Source organism: Dendronephthya gigantea, unplaced genomic scaffold (genome assembly GCF_004324835.1).
Source record: "Dendronephthya gigantea isolate DGI-Jeju-01 unplaced genomic scaffold, DenGig_1.0 000158F, whole genome shotgun sequence".
Taxonomy (NCBI): Eukaryota; Metazoa; Cnidaria; class Anthozoa; order Malacalcyonacea; family Nephtheidae; genus Dendronephthya; species Dendronephthya gigantea.
The window spans coordinates 484,310-507,703 of record NW_021163168.1 but is presented as its reverse complement, the minus strand read 5'-3'; the positions used below and the strand labels follow the sequence as shown (position 1 = coordinate 507,703).

The following is a 23,394-nucleotide window of genomic DNA, read 5'->3' as shown; positions in this document are numbered from 1 at the left end:
AAAAATAGGAGTGAACAATGTTGTGCTTTCAATGTTGTGCTGTAAAAAATTTGGTTTCCAGTCGTAACAAGGTGCATTTAGAACACTGAATTTTTTCCACTTGAAATTAAGACCCTTTGAACCCCAAGGTTTTGAAAAGAAAAACACATTTGTTTTGACACTCAAACTGTTGTTTATCTTAAACTCCATAACAAAGCTACAAATAATTAGCCTTTCTCACAATGACGAATATGCATGCCGCCATTTTTTGGGTACTTTTTTTCAAAACTGACCGTTAGCGTAAGACCTTTTTAGGCTGAATTTATTCTTCAAATAGTCTGTTTACTCTAAAAAAATTGCCTCTCAACTTAAATCATAATCTCTCAACCCATCTCAGAAAATTGAAAGTCACTATGAAGGAAACGGGTGCGCGTATAAAGAAAGCTTGTCTCTGCATGGTGCGCCGACGCGGATAAAGAAAGCTTGCAAATGCATGGTTGTATCACATGATGGGTGAGGTGATATCAGTTTTATCGCGCGAGGGACAATATAAAGGCACGAGTATGTGATTAATAATTATATAAACCAATTAACGTACATATAAACAATTAGCTATATGAAGATAAGTAGGTCACTTAACTTGTAGTCACAACATGGGGTAACATTTCTTTATAACATATTCAGTGAATTTTGAAACAATTCTAAAAAACTGCGAAGACTTACGCCTGTATTCTAAAAGCTCACTCACACTCAAACTCATTGAGTGGGAGATCTTAATCTTCTCATAACGTTTCAATGGCGGTATTTCGAGCTGAATAGGGGCTTGATTTTCAGCGATTTACGTTATATCTTTCCATCTTTTGAAAAAAAACTTTCTCATTGATCAGCATTACCAAAATTTATATGTCACACTCAAGGAGTGTTAGTGTGAGTGAGCTTTTTGCATACAAGCGTAAGGGGCTGTTTACATGAGCCCGGTCCCCTGAGATTCAAGGAAGCATGAGAGGACTTTGAGGTATTGAAATAAGCCTTTATGACACCAAACAAACACATGCTATTGTTGTGGTGATTATACGACTGCCAGGATCATGTTATCTGCTCGTTTCAATACCTCAAAATCATCTCACGCTTCGTTGAATCTCGGGTAACTAGACTCATGTAAACAGCGCCTTAATTAATAACCGCCTCCACCAACCAAAAATTTCTAGAAGTATTTTTCAAATTACATATTATTACGTAAATAAAATGCAGTGGTTCCCTCTCTCCTTATATAAGCCTCTTTTCAACAAGGCGTTTGTCTGTCAGCCACTGCTTTGGTTCAGCATCACAGTCGGAATCACTCTCTTCAGATTCAGGAGTATTGCTGCAGTTCATCTCAAGGTTGGTATTTTATGGCATGTATTGACACACAATGCCAGATTTCCAAGCATACAGTTTAGTATTTCTAGCAGCATGCTTTTAATGTATGTGTGTATATATAATAATAATAATATATATATATATATATATATATATATATATATATATATATATATTCGTTTTAATAGTGATATGGAGTTATTTGCCAAAAAATTTTCTCCAAGTTAACTGAAAAGATTAACTCCAACCATGCATGCATGGTTAACGTACGATTGGTAGCTAATGGTTTAGGATGAAAATGCTGATAGTCTATATAGTCTAATTTTAATAACTTAAAAGCAGCTGAATTCAATTTTATGCCATATTGAATTTAATAGTATCGCGTAAATGAGAGATACATGCAGGGATATATAGGGGTATATAGGGAACGCGTGGGCGGCGTGACGTAATGCAGTATACAGGATGTCACTAAATTTTGTTTGTAATCGTAAATGATTTTATTATATTGAGTACAATTTACAAATATGGATAACAATATTTACAACCCAAGCACCATGCCTTCAACATGTCCCCTCTCTTTAGGAGATTTTAACATTCTATAAGTACGCATTTTATAGGTTGCATTAATTTTCAGTTTAATCGCTTGATTACAAAGTTTGAATATATTTTTCATAAATATATTCTGGACCGATAGAAGTCATATTTTCTAAAGTTTTAAACTGATTAACAGTGGTTTAGAAGTATAAAAACTAAACTGATTGCATTAAAATTTAACCTAGGGTTAGCGCTAACCTAGCTTTGAACAACCGGTCCCAGACGATTAATGTTCAGTTTTTCGTCTTAGAGAGGCATGACCAACGGTAGTTCGTCTAGTGTGACGGAAATTGGGTCTGTTGTCCGTCTTTATACTGAAAACAAATACCCAGACAAAAATATTGAAAACTCATAAGCGTCTCAAGTGTTTGAAAACGGCTTATATTTTGCCAGCTATATAGGATGTTGATATATCGATGCAATATATTTATCTTTTTTTGTTTATATAACACAGGAAAACCACAAAGATGGCTAGCTCAGTTTTGAATGGCTCACTCTTGATTGATAGTGTTATATCAAACTGCTCCAGTAAGTAGCTACTTTGTGATGAACTGATGAGTGTAAAAAATATTATGACGACGTGCATAACCAAATAAGCTAGGTCACATATGCATTATTAACACGGATGATTAATTCTTGACCGGCTTACTTGGAGAGTCAAAGACTAAATTATTTATGCTTATTTATGCTTATTTACAATAGCGAAAAAAGCGAATGTAAATCACATTATTCAAACAATAAAAACTTTGATGTGAACGAACTTGTAACATACTATGACCACAGACTACCAAATCAATTAGGTCCATGAACTTCACATGGTTATATGACGTATACCCTTACACTTCAGTTTAGAATCTGCCAACTCAAATGAACGCGCGATAACGAAGTCGGAATAGTTCAGTACAGTTTCGCCCAATTCATGTTTTTTATTGCACCGGGACATATAACCCTAAGGTCATACGTTGCGTTTTGGTCGCGTCAAATGCAATTCACATAATAGATTATGCTATTCCAAAATGTGACGTATAACGTAGGCTGTAGTATAGCTTTACCAACACTCGCAATAACCAGATTTATTTATATAGCGAAATTAGATCATTCATCATTTACTAGCTTGGTTTAGAGGAATTCGCCTATTCGTAGTTTTGGTATATAGCATATACCAAAAAAATTGCCGCTAAATAAATGTTAATACTTTTTCAATAAGATGTTATTACTATTATTTTGCTTCCATGGCAATCACACGAGCTCTACCATTAATAATATTAACATCATAATAACCCAATTATAAAAAAAAAATAGGTTAGAATATCATATCTCAACTGTAAATCATCCAATAAGAAAGCTCGATTTGTACCATATTAATCATGGAGTTCCATCGAATTTTCCACCACGCGTGAATGCTATCGACTAGATCTACAACAATTTCAAAACGGAGGGAAAGAAATAATATACAGTTGTTTGGGGATAATATTTCATCGAATTCCCCGAGCAAAGGTCTATAAATGATAAATATAGTACCTTGAAAAGGATACAACATTTTTGCGAGGAATAATAAGTGCCTTTATCTTAAACTATGAGATCGGTCTGCTGCGTTCATCGCTTACACCTGCCCCCCCCCCCCCCCCCCCGCCGTGGTTTTGAAAAATAAAACAATGGGTGTATATTCCATCCCTACACTGTTTATGAGGAGTATATGGGCACATATTTACTGTTTTCCATAATTACACAATCTTCTTGTCGTCGCCTAATCGCACATCATTTAAACTCGTTTAGCTTTGAAAGATTATACGATTGATACAACGTTAGCGTGGATTCTCGGGTGAAAACAGGGCGCTTTGTACACGGTAAAAATGGCAAGACAGTCCCCCCTGCATGTTGTATTTAAAGATTCTGAAGTCAAGTGCAGTTTCACCGCTATATTGTTATATAGCGAAATACTCTATTTCAATTAAAATGTGACCGGTTTGACCATTTTTGCCACTTAAATGGCTCTAAGTATGCTTACAAGCTTTTGATATTCAACATTACGCTTTAGAATTGAGATAACATCCACACACATACACCAACAGTAGAGACTTCTTCTAGACAGTGGCGTAGCCAGCCTGACGATTTAGTCATGCTATGCAAATTTTATGTTATTATCATTATTCATTTGTTTAGAAATTCATTGATTTCACAGTCAATGGACACCAAAATTTTAACACAGCATGGTTAAATTGTTAGGCTGGCTACGCCACTGCTTCTACCGTATATTCTTCAACTGCACAACTCTCATTCAAATACCTAGTCATTAGCAAAGACCAAGCACTAATATTGATCACGTGTACTATCTAGCTAAGTCTATGCACCATCTTAAATAATAAATTAAATCATAAAAGATTTCTTATTTACAATATCAATGTTTAAGGGTTCCTAATTTAGAAGCAGTAAACTCTCAAAGATGAAGAATGAATTTTATTTAAGAGCAAATCTTCGAAAAGGACCGGCTTTTTATTCGTTTGGGGCATGTGAATGTCTCAGTGTTGCGTGCCTATACAACAATGATGATTGTCCAACCCTATTCTGATAAACAATTGTCTATTATACTTAATTATAAATAATTGGCTAATCATGTTGCTTATATAATTACTCTATTTAACGCACTTCAAACACTTCAGGCATTATACACTTTTTCGAGAGTATATCGGAAGGTAAAAGAAATGGTTCGTGCAAATGATGTATAGCCTCCGTCACAATCCACTCCCCGTAGTAACGCTACGAAATCACTACGGGAAGTAGACTGTAAGGCAGACTAGTGATGATACTGCCTACTCACATGAATGTTTCTAGATTTATCGAACGTGGGCGGTATAACATTTAGTTAACTTATATGAGTTATAACCGGTGGTGATGATACTATTGATAATTATTAGGAAGTTATTTCGGCGCGAACGCTGAAACTTTCATCTTCCTGAGTTGCTCAAACTCTACTGAAATGTTTCAATTTCTGAATGAACTCAGCCTGGAGCCACGATATTTTCACGTATGGTATTTGGTTATATGCTTAAACGTTAGAAGAGAGCTTGATCTGTTTGCCGCCTGATACGCTAATTACTGTCAATCATTGCACAAAAACGTTGTACTACCTTGACTATGGCAAAATCCATCTCAGTTAAACGCTTAGGGTTGCGAGATTAAACGCTCAGGGTTGACTGAAAAAAGAAGCAAACATTGTTGTAGTACTTCTTCTGCATGCTTTTGCGTCGTTCACGGAGATCTACCAGCCAACAAGTGTTTTATAATTTTAATATTGTATAATTTTTTTTTTAAAAAAACCGATTATTCCTACATAGAATATTTGAGTTTACAGACACAAAAAATATAGTCGAAGAAATACTCTACACATTTTGCTAAATTAGTTCCTTAATGCCTAGTCCTAGAGTATACGGCCATCAATTGCAAGCATGGCATCGCCGGCGAAAATTTGTTCAAATTCTGTTTTGTGGGTTTGCGGTACTTTAGCACATCATATGCTTCGCCAACTGCTTGCTAAACCTTAAGGCCCACACAGACCGGACGCGAATTGGCAACGCGGCGCGAATTTTCGACGTTTTTAATTTTTCAAAATCAAATAAACTTTAAACTATCATAATATTCTTGTGGATTACATAACAATAAAACATTTTGACTATTCTAGCGTCCATAGTTTCCAAATTTTGCTTTCAGAATTTAATTTACATGTTTCTGAAAACTCTAAATTCGCGTCACGTTGCCGCATCGCGTCCGGTCTGTGTCGGCCTTTAGTTTTGTTCTCCTCTGCTTTTGCCTCATTTACGCAGATCCATGCACCAACCAAGCGATCTGGGTTCCTTCTGCTGATTTTTTTCAGTTTTTCAAATTTTCACTGTATGAGCTTTATTATACTGTTTGCCATAATCTCATCTCTGGCTAAAGTTTTCGCTGTTGTTAAATCAGCACCGTACACTCATTTAAATGAATGAGTCATTTTAGCATGAGGAAATTGGTACTTAAAAAATGTAAATGAGGGGATTTCGCACGGTTGAGCACATCAACTCAGATCCTGTTTACACTGTACCCGATTTGCATGGTCACGAAATCAGTTTAAGTTGTTTTACGGTATATCTGTCCCCCAGAACTTTTTTATTTGTCAGATCATGCTAAAGTAATCATGTTACCAAACGTTGGGAGGTGAAATTCCCGTTGACATGATTAATTTTGCTGTCGTGACCTTGCGAATCGGGACTGTGAGGCTACTTTGGGGATGTATATTAGGCGCTAGCAAAATGATATGCATGGAGAGAGCACGTTGTGGATGTAAATGAGGGCCGTGCGAAATTAGACACACGTCAGGGTATGCTAAAGAGGAATCCGAGATCCCATGAACAGAATGTGCAAGTGATGTGTTTAACACGTCTTCCACACAAATGAATAATCCTTGACCGAGGAAAAATATTTTTCTATCCGGACAGACCAAAACGGTCGGCCCGACCAAAATAACGTATTTATTTTTTAAAGAAAGCGGCGTTCGGTGGCATTATCGTGCATTGCGATAGATTGTAACCGCGTCTAAATTGTTTCATGCAAAACTGGCAGCTCATTCTCTTAGGACTGATTGTGTAAAAATGTAAAAATTTTTTTTAGCAGTAACTCAATTTTATGAGCACAGATGCCGATTAACTCACGAGCAGCTACGAGCAGCTGTGAGCAGCGATGAGCGACTATGAGCAGCTATGAGCAGCTATGAGCACCTATGAGCAGCTGTGAGCACCTATGAGCACCTATATGAGCAGCTGTAAGCAGCTATGAACAGCTATGAGCACGTGTTTATAGTTTAACATTCGACGTTTCTGGCTAAAGCCAAAAGTTTGAAACGTAAAAGAAACAACATGATAAAAAAAACTTCACGATTAACAGTGGCTTGCAAATAGCTGTAATATTTGGGCAATTTATTTGGTATACTTACTCAGTGGGTATACTCAATGGAGAGGAGCTATCTTAAACTAGAAAGGGGAATCTTGCGTGCATGTGAAACGAGACAGATGCCACAGCTTATTTACCTGTGGCTATCTTTAAAAGTGGGAACTAGGAATCTGGTGATGGAAGAACTCGGGAGGGGGAGAACTGGGGAGCAAGGTAATGGAGGAACTGGGGAGTGGGAGCGATGGGAACAGAGGAACGGAGGAGCTGCGGAGTGGGACGGAACTGGGCAATGCGGAGTTGGGGAATGGAGCAACTGGGAGCAGGAGAAATAGGGGCAGAAAAATTACTCTACCAGTAAGCAGGTCACATCATTTGGTTGCCCTACGGAACTAATTGCAATAAAAGATGAAAATAAAACCCGATCTTAAATCGGGTCACAAGTTTATTCATGTGCTCGAAATATGGTCTTGAATTAAGACATTAAGAGCACAATGAACTCACCTTATTTCTAATTACATGGCAAGTTTCAATCCGGGCTGTGTTTATGACACGACAGAATTATTTTAAGACCATGCAGGCTGAAATTTCAGGGTAGTGACGCAGCTCCTCGCAAGAATATTTTTCATTGGCTGAACTTTACAATACATTTCTGTTTCAACCAATAGAATAGATTCGTTCTTTAGAAAGCATAGAATAGCATTATCCAATTGGACGAAAGCTTCCGAGCACTGCGACGTGTCCCAAATTTCAGCCCGGACAGAGTTTGTAAAGGCTGATAGTAGACCTATTTCGATTCTTCGAGCACTTTAAAATCCCGAATGACAATAAGGGACTATGATTGCACATAAAAATGAAATAAACAAACCATAATAAGTTTGTATACGATTACATGACAACCACATTATATAAGTTTCAATTCCCGGGTTGCTTAAACCGAGCTGAAACTTCACTCAGCCGGGGCTTAAATTATTATCATATAATCGCGAGGTTATTAGCATTTTATAACAATATTTTCAGCACTGTAAGCCGGGCTGAAAAGACTCATGTAATCAGCCCCTAAGTCATGCAACTTTTAAGTACATATAGACCATGCAAATGATTAACACGATAAATTGAAGTGAATTTTAGTAATTACGCAATGCATGATAATGCGACCGAACGCTGCTTTCTTTAAAAAATAAATACGTTATTTTGGTCGGGCCGACCGTTTTGGTCTGTCCGGATAGAAAAATATTTTTCCTCGGTCTCAAACGAAACGCCTGCAGAGACTGCAGTGTCTCATGTATCATATGTTTTATATGTTTCATGTATATTATTTGTTTCATGTATTATTATGTATTATATATAGTGCCATTGCGGTTTAGAGAGCAGATTAAACAGATTTAGATTGAGGACGGGAACGTCAAGAGTACATAAGATCGCGTAATATGGCGCGAAAATTTGGCGTTGTTTTGTTGACGACGTCGTCTCGTCGGGTTTCAGGACGAGTGTTGCATGGACAACATTAAGGTTATATACTGTTCACAGAGACTGACGAGTGTGTGCGATTTTTACATGCACGCGAGTTGTTAAGGATCACAAATCGTACAGACAAGTCAACTATAAGTGATTGGTTTGTTTTTTATGGAGTGTATCAATTTGACAAATACACACTTTTTAAATACAAAGGTACAAGGAGTACCATTACAAAAGTCGATATCTTATGCATCAAAATTTCTTTTGTGTCTTAATTTTGTTTAGTAGAAGTTAGATTTTTTAGCTGCGAAAGTCTTGACATTTGATAAATATGTTTTCATGGTCAGTGCTATATATTTTCGTACATTTATAGTACATTAATTCTTAATTAGGTGGTAAAGTACAAAGAATAAACTGTGCTGGATTGACGCTTTTGGTGCTTTTTATGGCATTGATAAATGGGAAACCAGTCAATCAAGATAATGCACCAGGTATATAACGTAATTCGTGAACCTTTTTTCTTTGCATGGTGGGGTTGACTTTAGAATATTATTAATGAATTGTCCGAAGTGAAACACTTAGTTCACATTCTTGTTACACGCAACCTCTTGAACGTTCTAGCTATTTGTATTCTTATAGTTTTAGAATGCACAAGTTTATTCATGTGCGTCGAAATATGGCTTTGAATTAAGAACACAATGAACTCACCTCTTAATAAACCTTTTGATAACTATGTCACAACTCGTCTTAAATTTAGAACCACCTTAAATGAGATAGATTTTTAGTTTCACTGTCACGACCGACCAAGTAACCACAAGTCGAGGCTACCAGGCCACGACTAGGAGCTTCGTTTTTAAGTTATGGCTAATTTCCACATTTATTTGTCAAAATGAAAAAAATCCTTAATGCGCGTGTGAAAGGATCGTCGAGGATGCTTTGCATCTTTGAGGTGGTTCTAAACTAATAACCATAATTTTGTGACAAAAAACCTCATAACTTCATCTCGGAATTTTTGAAAAGCATAATAATTGTTCATTATATGCGTTGTGAAGTATATTTCCTCATTCCTCATTTTAGGGCCACAAAAGGAAGTTGTGTCCATCTACAATGACAACTTTACGACTCCTAAATCTAGATATCCATATTTCATCGAAGTTTACCGCTGCATTGACGCTATGATTGGTCCCTATAATCTTGACGATAATAAATATCCTGTAAGCAATACTCGGACCGAAATCGAGATATTGGTTCCGGATCTTACCAACGACGAACGATACCCTAGGAGCAAAAAGTTTTATAAATATATAGTATTTAATCATACGTCTTGCAAATATGGGTATTCCGAGGAAAGAAGTTTTTCCAATACGCCAGCTAACAACAGTGGTGGGTATAATAAATTAATATAAAAATTCAGAAAAGCACGGTTCGCCCGGTCGTAACTAATAACTAACTAACTAACTAACTAACTAACTAACTAACTAACTAACTAACTAACTAACTAACTAACTAACTAACTAACTAACTAACTAACTAACTAACTAACTAACTAACTAACTAACTAACTAACTAACTAACTAACTAACTAACTAACTAACTAACTAACTAACTAACTAACAAACTAACTAACTAACTAAACTTACTAACTAGCTAACTAACTAGCTAACTAACTAACTAACTAACTAACTAACTAACTAGCTAGCTAACTAACTAACTAACTAATTAACTAACTAACTAACTAAATAACTAACTAACTAACTAACTAACTAACTAACTAACCAACCAACCAACCAACTAGCTAACTAACTAACTAACTAACTAACCAACCAACCAACCAACTAACTAACTAACTAACTAACTAACTAACTAACTAACTTACTAACTAACTAACTAACTAACTAACTAACTAACTAACTAACTAACTAACTAACTAACTAACCAACCAACCAATCAACCAACCAACCAACTAGCTAACTAACTAACTAACTAACTAACTAACTGACTCACTCACTGACTTACTAACTGACTAACTAACTAACTAACTAACTAACTAACTAACTAACTAACTAACTAACTAACTAACTAACTAACTAACTAACTAACTAACTAACTAAACAACTAACCAACTAACCAAACTTACTAACTAACTAACAAAGTAAGTAGCTAACTAACTAACTAACTAACTAACTAGCTAACTAACCAACTAACCAACTAACCAACTAACCAAACTTACTAGCTAACTAGCTAACTTAAGACTCGTAATGTGTCTTGACATTGTGTTGCGAAACAAATGGCGTGAAAAATTGAACCGTGTACAGGATGTTAACAGCGAGTTTGTGATGATATTTCGTGAACAATTAGGTCCGAATTTGGATTCGGTTGACCCGATATAAATTCTTTTTTTCAGTTTTGGAAAAAGATTTCGAAAACGGATATAAGAATAATCCAGAGAATCTGTATGCTCAAAGCGATTTCTGTCAGGAGCCGCAAATACGGTACAAACTTCATCCTCAACATCAATATGCCATTTCAAAATTTAAATATTTGAAGTACAAACAATGCCTGCCTGGCTGCGTCGTGAAAAACAGTAAATATATTAATACAACAACGGAATTTGGAAGCGAAGACAAAATTGCAGTGATGATGAAAAATGATGTAGAATGCCAGAGATACGATCAGAAACGCTAAAGTTAGTTTAAAGGCATTAGAAATCTTTTGATATAATTATGTAGGTGAGCAATTATTTAACTTTTTTATAATTGTAGATACGCGGATTTGTAGAAATGCATTCAAGCTAGACTTGACAACAAAAACACTCATTTAGCACTTTACATACAAGGCCTGGTTGTATAAAACTATTTAACTACATTACACTTTGACTACATAGATAAATCCTAGTTAGCTAAGTCAGAAATACACAACTCTGACTGGCCAAGCCTGTCCTTAAAGGGATATCTTTGTCTATTTTAAAAGAACGACATGATTATGTGCAAAATTCGTTTACGGATTTTTGTTAACTTTATTAGCTACTTCTCACGATATTTTTGAATGAAATTATCTCCCATCCGCCATTTTGGATATGCATATTCTTGCTTTGTTATGCGTTACGTCATAAGCTGGGTGAAAATTCGTTCTGTAACTTCACATTAACGATCTAGCGAAGTGATAGTTGCATAGTATTACAATCGCACGTATATCTCAAATTATAACGTTTCAATTGTGAAAGGTCTAAAGTAAAGCGTAAACTAGTGGTTGTTATCTTTTAAGCGTTAACCCTGCTTTTGACGTCACGTAAATAGATCTCATTATAAAACAAGATGCCGGATATATTTCGATAGTCGATCTTTTTGATCGCCAATATCTTGCGAAGTAAGGAAGATAAACAAATTTTGTAAAAAGGCAAGAGTTAACTAGTCTTTTATACAACTGGGCCCAGGCATTTTTAGTTACATTTAACTTAATACAAAAAGCAACATACCCCTTTCTAAGGTTTAAATTATAATATATTTATTTAATCATTTTTATTGCATTATTCTAATTTATAATGTACTGTCAGTATTCGTGTATTCTAAAATTATAATAATTAGACATAAAATGTAGAAGGACTATATATAATTAGTATAAATAAGTATTCATAAATGTATGGTGTTAATAGGCTGCAGAGTTGTACAAGTATAAAATAATTCATTTTTATATTTATTTCAACAAAGTAATGTAAAGGTAATCAACGTTTACAATACATTCGCATGGATAACATGGCTGGGAGTATATTTATTAATTTTTTTATAGTTATACAAATACTTATTGAGCGAAAAAGGAAAATATTTGTTCCACTGACGATACGCACATGCATGCAAAAAACTGAGCTACATTTCACAACAACTGTTTTCACCACTGGAGAAATATAGTTAAAATAGGCAATAATACCTTAAATAGATACGGCAATATAATCTATGGCCTAAAGGAAAATTTTCAGGGGCATGGCTCAAACGCTTCCGTTTCAACTATGAGGTTTATAGGGGATACCAACGGTTTCCGAGACTGGTGAGCTCTGTTTACTGGGCGAATTAAAGGCATGCAACTGAAATAAACAGTTGATCTGAAATAAACGGGTGACATTACAAAAATTTTTCAAAAATTGAAAAGAATGCATTTTTCATTTTGACTAATAAGTATGGACATTGACAATCCAGAAGACAATGTCTTCTGGATTGTCTATGGTATGCAAAAAAGCCATAACATGGGAACGAGGCTCGCGGTCTTGGCCCCTTAGCTTCGTTCTCGTGTTATAGGTTATGCCCACACAAAAAAACAATAGCAAAACAAAACCTAGGCGAATTTTCAACTTCGTCGCTCACGTCGGAGAAATAACACATGTGCGATTATCGTGTTTGATCCACCGATCTGGAATCAGGAAGAGTGTGATGTAATAAGGGTCGTTTGGACAGTTTGGATATATCCCTGGTTATTAGCGCCCAGGGCGCTACTCAGCCGTTGCTATGACAACGGAACGTTACTCGAAGGAACATTTTAGACAGTTTTGAGATTTCGATTGTTTTTGGTTTTCGCCTCGTTTTTTTCTACGATTTATCGTATTTTGCTGTAGATTTTCGGAGGCAATAGATGTAAGTTTACCTATTTTCTGTAGATCTGAACTTAGTATAAGTTTCTCATACTAATTATTTATAACTTTTCGGTTAATGTAGTTTCACCGCGCATTGATATACAATAAATGATTCGTCTGAAGTTGTTTTCTGCGTGGTTGGATTCTTTGCTCCAATACGAACTCCGATTTGGCTGTTTCCCGGAGACAGTCACGTCGGGAACGCGACAAAGAGGGATAAAAAACTTTTCAAAAAAAACAACTTTTTACTATATAATAAACAGATGCGCGAACGAGTGAAATATCTTTCTCAACACCAGAAATAAATTTAATATTTCCAAGCATCCATGTATTATTCTCTATATATTACACGGCCAAAAATTGATCAGGTTGTCGCATCAGGAGTGAACAATGTTGTGCTGCACCCTTGGAACAGTATTGTTAATAATGTTGTTGAAGCTTGTTGAATCATCAATGTTAATGCAATGTTGTTGTAACAAGTTGCAACAAGATTTATGATTCAACAAGCTTCAACAACATTGTTAACAATACTGTTCACAGGGTGCAGCACAACATTGTTCACTCCTTTTTTTAACAACTCGTATCAACATGATGATTTTTACGCGTGTACATAGAGTTCACTGCTATAAGCTACACCGTGCGCTATCCAGTTTCACATTCTTAGAGCTCAGTAAAATTGTCGGGCGATGCAGCCATGCAGGCTGAAGGCTGGCGCGGGCCGGTTTCGCGCTCAAATTTGAACTGATTGTCAACAAATATCGATGGTGTAACAACATTTAAAATACGTAGATTTTGTTGCGGTTTCTACTATTAAATAAGCGAACTGAAATTACTGAAAGTCTGTTCATTTATTTGAGTTGAGTATAAAGGGTATAAAAGACACATCGAATTGGATTTGATGGCGCAAGAGCATCGGCAAGAGCAGCAAGTTGAAGAGGATGTCGAGGAAGATGCCTATGGCGCACCGCTTCTTGTGAAAAAACTTCAGGTATATTTAAATACTGTTAGCTTAACTAACTGTATTAACAAATAACGATTTTCAAACCTTAAAACAATCGTTGTACAACTTCAGAGTAATAACCAGCAAAAAATATATTTCATTAAACTTTGTTTACAAAATATAATAAACTTTAATATGTATATTTATACTTCTTAGAAATTAATATATTTTATATGCGGATACCCTGCTTGTAGCCTAAGACAGACGAATAACGGAAAATTCGTTATTCATCTGTCTTAGGCTACCCTGCTGGGTAATGGAAATCAATGAACATGCCTTAATTTACAATTTATTGGTTTCATCCATTAATTTACAATTTATTGTTTCAGATCCAAACCATCACAACGTTCAAAGGTCAACAGCACCTTACTGCATGTTAATTTTGTATAAAATTATAAAATGTTTTGGCATAGTGCGACTAGTTTTCTATCTGGGGCCAGTTATATGTTCTTTTTCATTGTTCTAGGATTACTCGAATGTGCTTGGTATAATTCAGTATTCTTAAATAAAAGCCTCTTTTATTCATTCACCAGATCCATTTTTTATTTTTATTCTTCTTCTGGGGTTGTATGAAAGCCGGATAGCGCTATCCACCGGATAGTGGTTTTTTCAACCACTTTAAAAAATCTTCCGTTGTTGGCTGAAACTTTGATTAAGTCTTAGAATTCCTAAATTGAGAAACCTCTTTAATAATTGTTGGTTCCAAAGCTGAAATTTTATTGTTCTTCTAGCATTTTTAGAACGGTTCAAAAAATCTCTATCCGGTGGATAGCGCTATCCGGCTTTCATACAACCGGCCCCTGGTAGATCTATCCTGCCTTCGAACAACTGGCCCCTCATACACAAGTATAGATTAGATTTTCCAGACTGTAATTTATGTTAGCAGGGCTTTATGTTGTTTGACATGTATAATCTGTTATAGTACAGAAAAATCCATCTTTGATTTGCCATCTTTAAGGAATTTCAAATGCAACCAGATATTTTTTAATTTATGGACCTGCATAATTTGAGGTTTAAAATGTAAAATGTTCTTCACATGTTTATATAACCATCATAGCAAATCACCTGTGGTAAAACTGTAAACAACTGGTAAACAGTATGTTGATTTCAATAAATTGCCAAATTTTAGCCCAGTAAGGGATGTTGGGTTCTATAACTTAACACATTTAGTTAGCACTTTTGTGTCAGTTAAGAGGATTGGAATATGAAAAAAAATGGTGCATGTGGCATCATTGTCCATACATGGGCACATACATGCAGGCTAAATCAGCCTATTGATTCTTATTGATTTTATATAGTCACTGATATCAGTTGATTCTTGTCTGCACTTTGAGGGTTTTTCCAAAGTACTTTATTCCCTCTTGATCCCCTTCCTAATTTACTTGCTATGATGCACTTGTTATTTTCAACCATGGTGGCATTACCCCGATTTGTATTGTGTCATCAAATTCTACATACCTAAAATTTTACTGCAGAAGAGGTTACCGTCAGGTTTACTGTAACGGTACCTGCCTTCCTGCATATTTTCCAGATAGGGGCAGGAGTGAAACTTATGGTATCAATTGAAATATGGAAAATTATGTCTGTGTTAAATTATGTCTGACAGTTTTTTTTTAAATTTTAGACTTGAAATTTTACTCAAATTTTACTATACAAATTGGTATATAGATGCTTAATGACAATGTCTCTTTCAAGGATTGTGGTATAAGTAAAAGTGACGTTGAGAAGCTTGAGGCTGCTGGTTTGTACACAATTGAGGCTGTTGCTTACTCATCCAAGAGACATTTGACAAGAATAAAGGGAATAAGTGATGCAAAGGCTGACAAGATTCAACAAGAGGCATATAAAATAATACCTATGGGCTTCACAACTGCCACTGAATTTCATGCAAAAAGATCAGAACTGATTACAATCACAACGGGATCTAAAGAATTGGACAAATTACTTCAAGGTTTGTGTTGGTGGTGATCATCAATCTTAATGATGCATCTGAAAGAGGACATTAGTTCTTCAAATATACTAACTCAATAGGCTGTATATGGTTCCTACTTGCAACTATTTAAACATGCGGCCACAAGCTCAGTAGAAGTAATAAAGAATTCGCTGTTGTTGGAGACAAAATAGAATCCATCATTATACTTAATTGCTTCTGCACATGCTCGGAGCCCTGTTTTGAAAGGTTCCAAAATTTGAGCCGAGGTCGTTTCGACAGTTCTAACTGGGAATATGGGGACCAAATTGTATCAGGAAAAAACTCACTCCAACGTTGGTTTTTGCCTGCCAATTAAACAAGGAACTCGAAAATCAGTATAACTAAACTGCCTGTGAATCGTAGCTAGCTATTTGTTTTTAGCTCGCCTATTCGCAGTCATTAATAGATTACCGCCTTAATATACATACACATTCACTGGGTTAGCTATTTTCAGCTGCTTCCGTATCTTAGAGGTCAAAGCGTTGCCCAAGCTTCGTACACAGGCACCGCCACCCCCCCCCCCGCACGCCATCTTTTCTTGCCAACCGATATAGTACGGTAGCTGATTTTTTTCCTGGGTACAAAGCTGCCTGGCCTCGCAAAGTCGTGGGTAGCTTTATTTTGGGGGTTCCATTTCGTTTAGTGCGTAGTCCGAGTCCACCAATCAGTATAGTACCTAGCTATATTTTGACGTTTTAACTCAAGATGTAGGTATAACCTTTTTGAAGACCCCTCTTATGAGTCTTATCACAGATACCATGTTTGCATGAAAATCTATGCATCAACTCAATAAATCATAACTTATTTAGTACCGTAATCATGTAATTGCAGGGGGAATTGAAACTGGTTCAATAACAGAAATATTTGGCGAATTTCGTACGGGGAAAACTCAACTTTGCCATACTTTAGCAGTCACTTGTCAGGTACGTTTACTGCGTGTGTACATATCGATTAGTGATGCTGGGTAAGTGACATTACCTCCTCAACTTCAAATGGTCAAGGTGACTCTAGAATTGCGATTTAAAGGATACAGCGTCTATATTAATGTTACATTTACAATTTATATTATGTAATCAAGTGAACCCGCCTAACATAACGGAGATTTTAAATTTCACAGTTAACGCAGTCAACGATAACGTTGTGTCGGTAGAAATTTCATACGCAAGAAGAGGAATCGTTTACGACATATTAGGGAGATTTAGCATGAGGATGTGAACGTCAAACACGACGTGAAAATGGCGAATAAATGGCGTGATGCATCCAAATATGGACATGCCACGCCATTTACTCGCCATTTTTACGTCAATATTATCAATATCAATATCACGTCAATATCACGTCATAATCTCAATATTATATAGTGTAAACACGCGTAGCTATCGTGACATTTTGCGCATGCGCTGTGGAGACGCATGAATTTTTGGACTTCTGGTTATTGGTACGAAAATAGTGAACATTTTTTTAACAGCTTCCTATTGACATGGGAGGAGGAGAAGGTAAAGCAATCTATATTGATACAGAGAATACATTCCGACCAGAAAGACTTATTGCCGTGGCAGACAGGTTGGTAGCTACTGTACCTGCCGTAACTAATATTATAAGGGCAGATTAATGCCTAAGCAAGATCAAGTAGGAGTTCGTTTTAGATCAATCAGAATTTTTGATCACATTCTCAGTAACCCAATCAGAATGCATAAATATTAGCTACAGTACTTTCAGTAAAAAGGGTACATTATTCACCATTTTACATGACGTATTAAAAATTTTTAGCATTCTGATTTGCTTTGCCTGCATGAAAAATGTAAACAAATGTGCCGATTCGTTCGAAACGAAACTAAATTCCTCGCTGTTTATTACATAATGCCTTAATGACTAATACTCTACAATTCACAACTACATAATATATGGTCTCTATATTGATCGACCATTTTCTATAGTTTGAGAACTGTTATAATACATACTTGCAGTATTTTGAAAATCTTATCTATTGAACCATCGCAACGATAGCGCATCACAAAAGTGGCCCGCAATCTTGGATGGCATAATTCAGTATCATTTATAGACCCTCCGCTGTGAGGATTCGCCGAAATATTTCCAGAAGTGATGATTATACTGAAAAAAATATTCTGAGCTTGTAGAATAGCCACCGCACATGTCGCATACATTTTAGTAATACATTACAAAGCCAAAGGTTAAGCTTCGCCAAAGTATTTCTATAAATCAGTAAAAGTATACAAGGCATTTACCGTCAAACGTATTTTAGCGTCTTTGTGTTTTCTGTTATTTCTTAATTTCAAGCAAACAACAACACTGTTTCCGCCATCAGTTTTGCCCTTGCGTGTGGGTTCGCGTGATGTTCGCGTGTCCTATTCACCAGTGAATATGAGTGATGTTTACCGGTGAATATAACAAAAATCCATCGCGTAGCAGAAATTTAGCTTTGTCAATAGTTTGATTTTGATGTACGGAAATATATACCTCTTTGTGGAAATTGAAGTATTTGACTGGTTTTCGCTTTAGATATGGTCTTAGTGGCTCGCAAGTAATGGACAACGTGGCGTATGCTAAAGCGTATAATACAGAGCATCAATCCCAACTATTGCTCAACACGTCAGCGATGCTTTCCGAATCAAGGTTTGAATAGCAACTGATTTTAATAATAAGAACCTACGTAACTAACATATCTAGAAGTGAAGACGTATTCCTTTGATTCGCCTCGGTGTACTATCAGAGCCGGATACCACATTACTAAACGAGTGTTATTAATCTTAGCCAGTTTCCGTTTTCCACTGTTCATTTTTGCTGGTTTTTTGTTTAAGGTACTCCCTAGTCATTGTAGACAGTGCTACCGCGCTGTACCGGACTGATTATCAAGGGCGCGGTGAACTTGCTGACCGTCAAATGCATTTGGGAAGATTTTTGAGGACATTACTGCGGTTGGCAGATGAGGTTTGTGAACTACTGTGCTTGTAAATTGTATTGTGTTTTGCAGATAGCGCTGCATTGTTTTAAATACTTGCTAATACGGACGAGTGATTGCACTATGTTGCTATGATAGCCTGATAGGTCACTATTGTATTTATATGGGGACATGTCGCAGCTCTCAGAAGCTTTCGTCCAATTGGATAATGCTTTTCTATATGCTTTCAAAAGAACAAAGCTATGCTATTGGTCGAAACAGAAATGTGTTGTAAAGTTCACCCAATGAAAATCATTCTTGCGAGGAGCTGCGACACTTACCCTTTGTATGATGTTTTAATATACTCAGATAAGGCCAAACGAGGCTAGGCGAGGCTTAGCGAATATTATAACTATAGTAACCTAACTAATTATGCCCGCTGCGGATCGGTAGGGATAGAGACGGCAGCACGGCGAAGCGAACGAGCTCGGCGAAACGAACGAGGTTGGCGATGCGTTAGCCTGCGCCGCAGACCCATGCCCGAAATAGAAAGGCGGGGAAAAAGAGGGTCTGCGTATCAGAGCCAAATTTCGTGTACTGTAATTTATGCAAAATGTGACGTAAATTGAAATTAGTAATTAATTTTCGCATTTTATGCACGAAACATTTATGATCAAATTTCACAATTCACATGTTCGTCGATCTTCCTTTGAGTCTGCAACAAAAACCTTATCGTCTTTTTGATCTTCATTAACAATTTGCAATGAAAATGCCAATGTCGGCGCGAGTACTCACGAGTGTATCCTTTGTAAAGAGATTATCGGGAGAGCGAAGGACAAATACCTAGTTCAAGGACGGAGCAAAGAAGACTTTGTGTTTGAGCTTAACAGCTTGCCATTTGTTGTTGACACTTGACTCCCACGAAAAATATTTTTATTATTCCACTCTAAACCAATCAAAGCTTTGCTGATCGTGAGTAGCCAATCAGGCATCGTAATTAAATATGTAGCCAATCACACAGCGTCCCCCAGATTCTGGGGATAAATAATTATAGAACACGGAATTTGGCGCTGTTACATAGACGGTATTTCCGCCATATTCCGTCTATGCGTAGACTAGCGATGCGTAGTCTTTACTGTCATTTTCAATCATGCGTACGTCCATCAGATATGGAACCTAAACGGTACCCTCTCCATCCCGTGATCACACTGTCACACGGAATCACAGAAGTGAAAGCCGTATATGGAAAACATGAACACACACGATGCACACATAGCAAATAATTAGATACATACCGTAGGAGTCTTTGCAAACCAACTGAACCTAGAGAAGCTAAACTAAAAAACAATAAATGGAAACCATCCCCCGACGGGTGGAATGTCAGGGAAGGAAGGCGGGGCGAACGAAGCGATAATAAGCAGATAAACAACAAGGCAAGCCATATAAATACTAAAGCCCGGGGAAAATACCCGTGCCAAACATCTGGCTAGGAATCCACGCGCGGGCCAACTCTTCGATATTAACTTCTTTTATTATACTAATAAATACATTTATAGCTGAGTAGCACATGTATAATATGTTTAGTATTTTAATTTGATTTCTACTTTACGCGGTCTTGTATAGTTCGGCGTTGCTGTAGTTATAACAAATCAAGTCGTGGCTCAAGTGGACGGAGCTTCCGTATTTCAGACTGACCCAAAGAAACCAATAGGAGGACATATTATGGCCCATGCTTCCACTACAAGGCAAGTTATAGAAAGGAAAAACACAAGCATTCCGTATAATGCACAAGCAGTGCAAATTCAGGGCCAGGGGCCGGTTGTTCAATACTAGGTTAGCGCTAATCCTGAGTTAAATTTTACTCCGCTTTTTTGGTTTATATGCTTCTAATAAGACTTCTATTGATCCACAAAATATTTATGAAAAAACATATTGTGAAAATTTGAGTTAACCCAGGGTTAGCTAACCCGGCGGCTTTTTGAACAACCGGTCCCAGGTGGATATAAGTGTTCCACTTGTATTAACTTGTATTATTAACTTGTATGTATTATAAGCCATCTCAAAACACCATCCGATGCTATTCGTTCCTTTAATGGATCTATACAAAACATACATGGATCAAATTTACAACGATGCATTTACCATTTGCTGATATATAATATATCCAACAGTTTTTTCAGGGTAAAAACGAGAGGTCTCGGCGTCGCGATAAAAATATCCAAACCTGCTTTTAATAAATACAAAGTAACCTTATTACAATTATTTTCAAAAGGTTATACCTACGAAAAGGTCGTGGCGAAACAAGAATTTGTAAAATATACGACTCTCCTTGTCTACCCGAAGCTGAAGCAATGTTCGCAATTAACCCTGACGGTGTGGGGGATGCTAAAGAATGAATGAATTGGATTGCTGTGTACACGTACAGTAAGTGTATAGTTGTAATGTAAATAGAGATTTCAGCGAAATTTGATATTATACTTCCCAGGACAGAGACCTGATAATTAATTTGATCGTTTTCTATAAACTCCGAATTATTGACAAGAAATGTCGCCTTGATGCACATGCACTCGATATATATGTTCAGGATGAACGGGACAGTTACACAAAATGTAGTTCAAATTAAGTGGATGCATGTGGCTGGTGCGAAAGTTAACCAACCACGATTAAGGATTCTGAAGATTAACTGAAGTTTGATTGACTAACGGTTAAAGTGGAAGTCCAAGTGGAAGTCAAGTCTACGCATCAGTTCTGCTCAAAACAATGTGAAGTCCTCCGATAGAAATTTTCCCCAAATTTCGCATGTTTCGAATTTTTCTCATCAAAAACACTAGTTTATATTCATAGGTATAACGAGCTTAAATGTTGTTAGATATTCAGACAACATAACGTATTTCAAAAAGTATAAAAGTTTAAAATGTCAACAAACCGATTGTTTACATACGGGGATTTTACTTCCACTTTGAAGGAAGCTGGGTGGCCTGAAAATATTGTTGTGAAGACAATGTTGTTTCTTGACAATGATTTTACCATGTATTCCACAATGGGCAAATACGAAAAGAATGTTTTCGTGGTAAAGCTTGAATAACAGGAAATGTTTCTGAATTTGTTACGAAACATTTTTGTTACTCGGAAACAAATGTTGTTTCCGCAAAAATATCTGCTGGGCTTACTAAGAAGTTTGTTGTTGCAATTGCGTTTGAAGAATGTTTGGTTTTCATAAAGGAAGAGATTTTGCCGAAAAGTTTTGTTCGCGTACATCAAGGGAGTTGAACAAAGTTCTTGTATAGTGCCTTGTAAATAAGGTCAAAATTTTGCGTGCAATTAATGTGTGATGCGGAGCGGCACGAGCGCGTTTTTGTCTAAATTTCGAATAAATTTTTAAACTTCAAAGGAACTTTGGTTGTTGTTTGTCGTGTTGTATTTTGCTGTTTTTCATGAACTTCATTTCGTGGAAAGTGAAGTGAACATGAAAAATATGCCTCGCATTTGTTATTCTTCTTTGATATATATAGTAATAAGTAGTTTCTTATAGCAGTTAGTCGCATGCTGTTTGTCTATTAGCTATAATATTTTTAACAGCACGCAGCGATGACTTAATTTTGACAATCGACATCAAATGCTATAGAAAAAATCCCACAGTTCTTGCTACAATTCCAATATACGCATTGACATGGAAAATATTATTGATGCCCCAATAATATTTTGCGGTTTTCGCCTTGTTGCCAGTCATTTCACGGCAAGAGAAGTGAACACGAAAATTGCATGTGTCTCGTGTTTTTTCATTCTTCTTTAATAGTTTATGATAATCTTACAACCTCATAGCAGTTAGCCCATGCTGTTTGTCTAATGATGATAATAATGTTGCCGACATAGAAATATGACAATTTTATTAGCACACGCTGCGAGAACTTATCTATTATTTAACATCAATATCATCAATATCACATGTGCAATGCCACTATATACGCTGCCATCAATTGACACACCAGGTGTTCTTTTGTTTTTAATTATAGATTGTCAGTAGAACTCCGGTAGCTTTATTAAATACATACAGTGTTGTGTATAATACTGTACAATACAAACTTCAGTCTGTCTTAGCCAATCGGAACGTTTGTTGATTATCAGTCGTTACTCGCGCATGCGCATAACTTACAAAACCATCCAACGTCGACCGTCCATGACATAGAATTTGGACAACTTTGGACCAGTGAACTCGAATAAGACTGGAACGCTCACTCTCTGGCTTTCCCTCTGACTTTCCCTCATTCAATGAGTGAAGCGAAGATGGCGGATCATGAAGCCTCTCTTGTAGGTACGATCCAGGCCTCTGGCGCGGAAATTTCAAAGGAAAAAAAATAAAAATTGCCGCCATTTTATCTACGAAATTTCCGCGTGGAAGCCTGGATCATACCTACAAGAAAGGCTTCAGTGTCCGCCATCTTGGCTTCAAACTTCCAACATGCAGAGTGAGCGTTCCAGTCTTATTTGAGTTCACTGCTTTGGACTCAGCTATGTTTTCCAGGGTTCCGGGTGTAATTCCTAATCTCCGAGCGGAATTAGTACCCTCGCGGAGCGCCCGCTCAGGGATTAAT

General features: G+C 36.6%; 1 protein-coding gene across 3 annotated transcripts; it reads left to right on the top strand.

Moving 5' to 3' along the window:
- Positions 1-13,678: 13,678 nt before the first annotated feature.
- On the top strand, positions 13,679-22,246 carry LOC114537515 (DNA repair protein RAD51 homolog 1-like). Of its 3 annotated transcripts, none has more exons than XM_028558559.1 (9): positions 13,679-13,919; positions 15,627-15,882; positions 16,735-16,826; positions 17,372-17,466; positions 18,424-18,537; positions 18,723-18,852; positions 20,426-20,547; positions 21,075-21,226; positions 21,387-22,246. In XM_028558559.1, the coding sequence occupies exons 1-8, from the start codon at positions 13,830-13,832 to the stop codon at positions 21,196-21,198; spliced, it is 1,023 nt and encodes a 340-aa protein (XP_028414360.1). In that variant the 5' UTR covers positions 13,679-13,829; the 3' UTR covers positions 21,199-21,226; positions 21,387-22,246. The 3 variants fall into 3 exon arrangements, with proteins under 3 accessions (XP_028414360.1, XP_028414359.1, XP_028414358.1); XM_028558558.1 differs by having other exon boundaries at positions 21,345-22,246; XM_028558557.1 differs by lacking the exon at positions 21,387-22,246 and having other exon boundaries at positions 21,075-21,295.
- The last annotated feature ends 1,148 nt before the right edge of the window (positions 22,247-23,394 follow it).